The 7332-nt window shown below is 39.2% G+C and overlaps 1 protein-coding gene across 1 annotated transcript; it reads right to left on the bottom strand.

The window, feature by feature from the left end:
* Window positions 1-2743: 2743 nt before the first annotated feature.
* LOC146937946 (uncharacterized) lies at window positions 2744-6193 on the bottom strand. Its single transcript, XM_085752028.1, has 2 exons — window positions 5962-6193; window positions 2744-3732 (listed from the first exon to the last, which is right to left on the bottom strand). Exon 2 carries the CDS (start codon window positions 3728-3730, stop codon window positions 2885-2887), a length of 846 nt encoding a protein of 281 aa, XP_085608154.1. The 5' UTR covers window positions 3731-3732; window positions 5962-6193; the 3' UTR covers window positions 2744-2884.
* Between the last annotated feature and the right edge of the window lie 1139 nt (window positions 6194-7332).

Genomic DNA, 7332 nt, shown 5'->3' on the forward strand with positions numbered 1-7332 from the left:
AGGCTGATGTTGATGTACGCTTCAACTACTCACGAGTTCAAAGAGAGTGTGTTTGTTGTTCACACTTTTCAAAAGATGGAAAAAAGTTTCGTATTTTTTTTAAAAAAATTTTGCTTCAAGTATTGTCATCAAAAATAGAAGAGATTTTGCAAATAGAATAAATGGGAGTTCCAAATAAATGGGCACAGGCTCAAATTTGATGAATTGAATGGTGACCTGCCAACGGCGTGGCCCCACGGATCTTTGAAAAATTTGGAAAATGGTAAATATATGGGAAGGGTACATTGAACACAATAACCGTTTTACTCCCTGATAACTTTGAATGCCCCAGTTCCGAGTCTTTGATCTGCAGATGCTTCGAATCGGAGGTTCTTTTGACGACTGGATGCCCCAAGTGGACTGTGCCGACTGATGCAGTTACTTGTCATGATCCTTAACTTTTGCATAGATCGCCCTTTTCGGGTTTTAAATCTATCAGGATAATCATCATTTTTCTTTTTTTGTCTCTAACTTTTGCCTGGACCGCCCTTTCGGGTTTTCAGTCCACCGAGACGCTCATTTTTGCCTTAGTCGCCTTTTCTGGTTTGCGACTTATCGAGCTTCTATTTTTGACAGAGTATTTCTTGACTGCACCGACATTCATAGGACATGTGAGTTTTGTCACCATCCATAGTTGTAAAAGTCATTGCACACGAGCCTTCATAGTTAGGCGTCCACTTGCCCCTGGAGTCTGGTTGGAAAGTAGTACAAAGTTCCCTTCTTGAAATTCACGGGGACGAACCTTTTTGTTAGAAGCTTGTTTCAAACTTCTTTTGATATATTTGTACAAGGTCGTCATGCGTTTAAACTCAATCAATCTTGGACTTTAGCAGAACTCCTATTGACGGGACTTCGATCTCCGCGGGAGGCAGGGTCTCCATGTTGTATACTTGAGGAAAGGAGGGAGGGTTGCCCCTGTTGAAATTTGTACTGAAGTACGATGTCCATGCGAGGCAACGGTAACATCTCATGCCAGTTTTTGTGAATGACTGCCATCTTCTGGACAATCTTCTTGACTTTTGCTTGCAGCTTCGACGGCTAAGATGCCCCCAGTATGTGTGAGATCTCATTGGGAGTCTCCTCATCCTTCCCTTCTTCGACTTCGGACATAGGGAACTCAAAGTCGGAAGAGAGTACATGGTTAATGTGTTCAACGGGTTTATTAATGCATGATTTGATTATTGATTTTGACAAGTGAGTATAAGTTATGATTATGCAGATATTTGAGAATGATTAAAGAATTTTTTTTGTTTTTTGCATTACCATTTTTCCAGAAAAAGCACAAAATAAAACAAAGTCGGGATCAAGACGACCTTTTTATTAATGATGAAAAACACATGAAGCAAAAAGCCCTACACAAGTTCACTTTTGTCTCGGGCGGGACAAAAAGATTTTTTTTGAAAAGCAGTAAACAACAAACCAACGCATTATTTGAACAAATAAGTAGTAGAAGGAACATCAAAAACGACCCAAATGTGGCTTGCAAGTCCGAATTCAATCTTCGAAGAGCAATATATTGGCTTCAATCAGCTTCTGGACTTCAATCTTCAAAGAGAGACAGTGCTCAATGTCATGGCCGGGTGCTCCTTGATGAAAGGCACATGAGAGGTCAGGTTGATACCCAACCGGCAACTTGTTAGGCACCCGAGGAGGCTTCCTAGTTCGGACAAGGTTCTTCATGAGCAAGATGGGAAGCAGCTCCGCATACGTCATTGGGATTGGGTCAAACTGCATCTTTGGAGCCTGTTGTCGAGGCTGTTGTTGATGTTGGCGTTCGAGCCCCTACTGGAACTGCGGCTGCTTCTGCGAAGCTACCAGTGAAACCACCAGGGTGTTCAGTCTCTCTGACTCGGCCTGGAGTGTTGTGATCTCTTGTTCAGGCTGATACGTTCACTCTTTTGTTTGCACGAGTGTTGTAGGTGCGAGTTGGCCTTGGACGAAGACAGTCGGACCACTTTTGAAACAGATTGACCCTTTTTATGGAAAAGAAATATTTGTGAGACTCGAAATTGAGACTATGAAATGCAAAATGATGCATGATGCTATGCAAAAAATAGACACATTTTTTATATATCGAAGGACTTATAAAAGCAAATTTGTAAACATCATAATTGAAAATTTCATTGAATAATTAAAGTACAAGATAATTCCCTTTTAACAAAACTGAGCCAAGAGATAAACTCCAAAGTACATCATAAAAAGCTAGAAAATAACATAAAGTGGTGAAACAACTGGGAATATCTTGAGCTTTTGTAGTGGACTACTCCTCGAAATCTGGGTGTGCGCCGGCGAACATATCCATGTACTCCTTCTTCCTTTTAGAATCCCGCCTGAGTATATCATCCTTCTGCTGGAGGAGATCATTCTGCTTAACAATTAGTTGGCCTAGCTTGAGAATTTCACGATCCTTTTGCTCTATCATTCCATCCTTTGTCTCCATCTGAGCCATAACCATCTCATACTTCCTCTTCCAATTGTTCCTTTCACGTGTCATCTCGGCCAACTGGTACTGGAATTCTTCCATATTTTCAGGGAGTACGGGCAGTGGGGGAGCCGGAGTAGTTGAAGATGGGACTCTGGATAAAGTGTAAGGCATCTTGTACGTTGTAGCTCTATCAATGACCCATTCCGTGTAAGAGCTATGGACGAAACTTGATCTTTTTCCCATCTTGCTCCTCTCTTTTCTATGGATGGCATGCCAAGCTTGTATGAATTTTTCCCTCTCATTTGTGTAATCATCATGGTTATGGTAGAATACGCTGGACAAGTCGAGGTATAAAGGTTTGGCTTTGACCGGGTATCCGAGTTGTTGTTGGGCAAGGATAGGTTTGTAGCTAATTCCTCCCTATATTCCGATAAGAGGTACATTAGGGAAGTCACCACAGTGGATAATGACGGTCTTGGTATCACTGGCTGGGTTGTACCAAACTATGTCCGCGGGGGTAAGGGACATGATTCTTTGGGACCACGAGAGCTTTTCAGGGTTTTTGATGAAGGGTTGAGTTCGAGGTAGATGGGAGGTAAACCATTTGTAAAGTAAGGGTGCACAGCAAAGGATAACCCCACGACCAGCTAGATTACGATCATGAATGGAATGGTAAGTGTCTGCAAGTAATGTAGGGACAGGGTTTTTGGTGAGGAAGATTTTGATGGCGTTGATATCAACAAAGTTGTCAATATTTGGGAAAAGTAGGAGCCCGTATATGAGTAAGGCTAAGATGGAGTGAAAGGCTTTATTGTTGGGTAGTCCGGCAAAGAGGGAGGCTTTTTGGAAAAGGTAATGTGTAGGCAAGCATTGGAGTTGGGGTTTCCCTTTGATGGTAAGTTGAGCTTTCAATTCAGAGGCATCAAGGTGAAGAGCTTTAGCAATGGTTGAGGCTTCAGGATTGGGTTCAAGGCCATGGAAGGGTACTTCATTGGACACAGGTAAGCCAACCAAGTCAGAATATTCTTCAAGAGTGGGAACCAATATGAAGTCAGGGAATAGGAAGCAATGATAGAGTGGGTCATAGAATTGGACCAACGTATTGAGGACCCCTTCTTCAACTTTTGTTTGGAGGATGCTAAGTAGTCTTCCATGATGAGCTGGAAAGTCCTCCGGACTGGTTACTCTCGATCCTAGCTCCCTTAGCTTCAATAAATCGGGTTTCTTGAAAGTGTACTTCCTAGTGCTCCTTATTATAGGATTCATATCTACAACATTTACAAAAAGCTTGTTTTAAGTCCTTCGATGTTTAATGAGAAAAAACCGATGAATGAATGCATGCATGCATGATTATGCTACACAAACGGTGAAAACATGGTGAGGTTTAAGGTCCATGATGATGGAGTCAAGGGTAACAACGCCATTTGGTAAGGACTATGGTTTTATTTTCACTTGTAACAAGGGTTCTACCAAGTTCCCAGAGTTGTCAACCACTTCCGAACATTATCGGGTTGCGGAACTACTTCCGGTCCAACAACGTTCGTAAGAAAGTCTCGTCTGAGTGTAGTATCGCGTATCAACCAACTCAAGACTACTCTTGATTAGCCACCGCACTACGTCCTAAAAGGCCAAGATGGGTTAAAGGTAACTAAAGGTCCTCAACATTAACAGTCACTTGAAAATAGCAATGCCAATCACGACTACTCATGTCGACATAAATTACTTCCAAGAGACCTCCGTTGAGTGGGGTTATCACATGTGCCATATCCCGAAACTTACTCTCGGTATGGGACTTTGATTATACCACCATCCTATCTTATGTTTCCCTCAAGTCCGGGTTAGGACTTATCTCACCACTCACGTTTAAAAGAAGGAAGAAAGAAGAAGGAGGGAGAACATATATACACGTATTTCCATCTTTTATTTTTTTGTTTTTTAAGCAAGTTATAGCACAAAAATTAAATAAGACCAAGTTAGGCTCAACCCTCTTAGGGGGTCCCCAGTGAAGTCGCCATTTCTGTCGCGTCATTTTTCGGAGATCAAGGCTATTTGATTAGCTTTTGACTCACTAATTATTTCACGACTTTGAAAAAATTTATTTAAATTGGGGGTCCGGGGGTTGGTTACATAAAGGGAAGGTGTTAGCACCCTTTATGTCCGTAGTACTCTACGGGAACCTTTTAGTTTTATTTAAATAATGTGCTATAACTTGCTTGTTTTGAAAAAAGAATTTTAAGTGATTTTGAAAAAAAGGAGGACCTAATTATCTACATTTTATTGATTTGGAAGGACGAGTGTCCTCTGCCTACGTACCCGTGAGGGATCAAAACCTCGTAGCTCAGGGTTAAAAAAAAACTAACGTTTGATTGGTTGTGTGTTTTTTATTAGTTTGAAAAAAAGTTTTAAAATAAAAGAAAGCCAAAGTGGCAAATGATATTTGTTTGTATTTTTTAATATTGAAAGAAAATTACTCAAAGCAAAATTAAATGGATTGAAATTTGATTAAGAAAAGAAAATGAAAAAAAGACGTCACTTGATTTAGGATCAAGGTTTATTTAAAAAAATGTTTTTGTGTTTTTGAACTATTTGCATGTTTTTTGTTATTTTGAATAATGATTTAAACTATCGGAGCAAGAAAATAAAAGCGTAGGTATCTTGTAGTGACGTTGGATCACTACAAGAACCTCTAACCTAAACTAGGAGCATAAGGATAAATCATACACACACACACACACTCATGCTCCTAAGCTATTACAAAAAAACCTATTAATACATTCTATGGTCTGCGAGAAAATAGATATGCATAATAATATTTACATAGAGGCCTAAATATACATTCTAAAATATGCAAGAAAAATAAATATGCACGAATTATTTACATCAAACCTATATGTACATTCTAAGTTATGTGCACTAAAAATAAATGATGTAAAAGCAAATATGGAAACGAAATGCAGAATAATGAACCTAATTCTAAAATATGTATGAGAAAGAAAAAATAAAGTGCTTAAGGAAAAAATAAAGATGTGTGCGAGAAATATAAAAATACGGCAGGGGGTCCAAACATAAGGTTGAGGGGTGTGAAAAATAAAAAAGGAAACAGGGCCCAGAATGCTGTAAAGGGCGTGAGTTGCTTTAGGGAATGAGTTTGGGGTTGGTTTATGGGTCGGTTTGAACCGGTTTGGACGTTGGGTCGGGTCATTGGTATAAAAGAGGGTTTAAGACCCATTTCACTTCCTCTTCACCTAACCCTCTCTCTCTTCTTCTCTTTTTCTTTTACGGTTCTCTCTTCCCTCTCTAATTCTCTTCCTATGGCCACAAGAACACCAACGTGTTCTTCCTTTTTTTTTTTTAATTTTCAATTTCTATGCCTACCTTTATACACTTTCTAGTTATACTTCTTCTCCTACTCCCTTCAGTTTCTTCAATTTCTTATTTTTGATTCAAGATTCACAAACAATATCTACGACCCAAACAAAATAGAAAAGCAATACTACCTTTTCGCTGGATCTTTGATTTGAGTCCGATTGGAATGTCGACGTCGGGTTCCGAAACGGATTTGGTCTGCGGTTCGAAAGCGGCTTCAGCTTTACTGCTTCGTTGATTCACGACCGGTTCGTCCTTGTGGGTTATGGTTCGTTGTGCAGGACCCCTTTGTCGGCTGCGTGACTTGAACTCGGCGGATTTGTGAATGTTTGGATCGAAAATTGCTTCTGGTTGGGATCGAGAGTCGCCTCTGGTGTATGTGGTGTCGTTGAGGAAACAAACGGCTGTGTCGGTGATTTTATATTGTGGTGGAACGGTTGTGATAGATTTGACAGTGGTTTTGGAGATTGGTCTGAAAGATGGTGTTAGGTTTCGATGGTGATTACTGGTGTGTGTTAAGACTGTTGTGGATTGGAATTGTGCAAGTTTTTTAATTGATAAAAAAAATTGCTGTTGAAGATCGATGGTGATTATGATGAACTTTGCTTGTGTATTTTTGGCTTTTTGTGAATTCTGGGTTGTATCCGCGTGTTGTGTGTGTGTGCAGGTTTATGAGTTGTAGGGTTTTTGATTGTGAATTTCGGCTCCTGTGCATGTTCTATGATGAATTGCCCCCTTGTGTGTGTTGTGCAGTTTCTGATTTATAGTGCTGGACTTAGGGATTTAACCGGAACTGAAAGCCTTGGCTTGGGGAGAAAGAGAAGCAATCTGCTCCTGATTTGTTGCAGATGAAGCTTGTGACAACTTGCAGCGGATAGGCATAGGCATGTGAAAGATTGGGATGAACTTGGACGGTAGCAGAATTGAACCTGGACTATTTTTGATATGGACATTTTTTTGGACTTAAATAAATTAAAAAAATAATAATAATAAAAGAAAAAAACAATTGGAGTTATCTTTAAAAAAAAAAAAAATTAATGACTAAATTACAAATTAAAAAATATAAACAAATTAAAAATAAAATAAAAATATAATTTAAACAAAATAGAAGATGGAAATAAAGACTAAAAAAAATTGAGAGAAGAGGGACCGACTCGGACAAATTATGAGGTATTTTAAAATACCTCTACCGAATTTTTCACTGAAAATCGGAGACTGATCAGGGTCAGGTGACATGTGTCGGTGTATGAATGTAGGATCCTTAGGTCAAAAATTGGGGTATGACAGTAGCACAAGATATAATAGGGTAAAGAAATAAGGCAAGAAAGTGTTAGACAAAAGTGGTAAAATCAACAAGAAAGAAGTGTCAAAATACACTAGAAATTTACCATAAGTTCTCAATATGCATATGACTTATAATCCTCATATCATGGCAATTTTTCAAAAGTTTTATTACAGCAATAATGTGAGAATTATAGGAATATATTCAAGTCAAGAATTAT

This window comes from Medicago sativa, chromosome 3 (assembly GCF_051527215.1).
Source record: "Medicago sativa cultivar Bolivia chromosome 3, Bolivia_mono, whole genome shotgun sequence".
NCBI lineage: Eukaryota > Viridiplantae > Streptophyta > Magnoliopsida > Fabales > Fabaceae > Medicago > Medicago sativa.

Coding starts and splice junctions, on each gene's coding strand:
- LOC146937946 (XM_085752028.1), bottom strand. CDS start 3,730: ATGAATCCTATAATAAGGAGCACTAGGAAGTACACTTTCAAGAAACCC.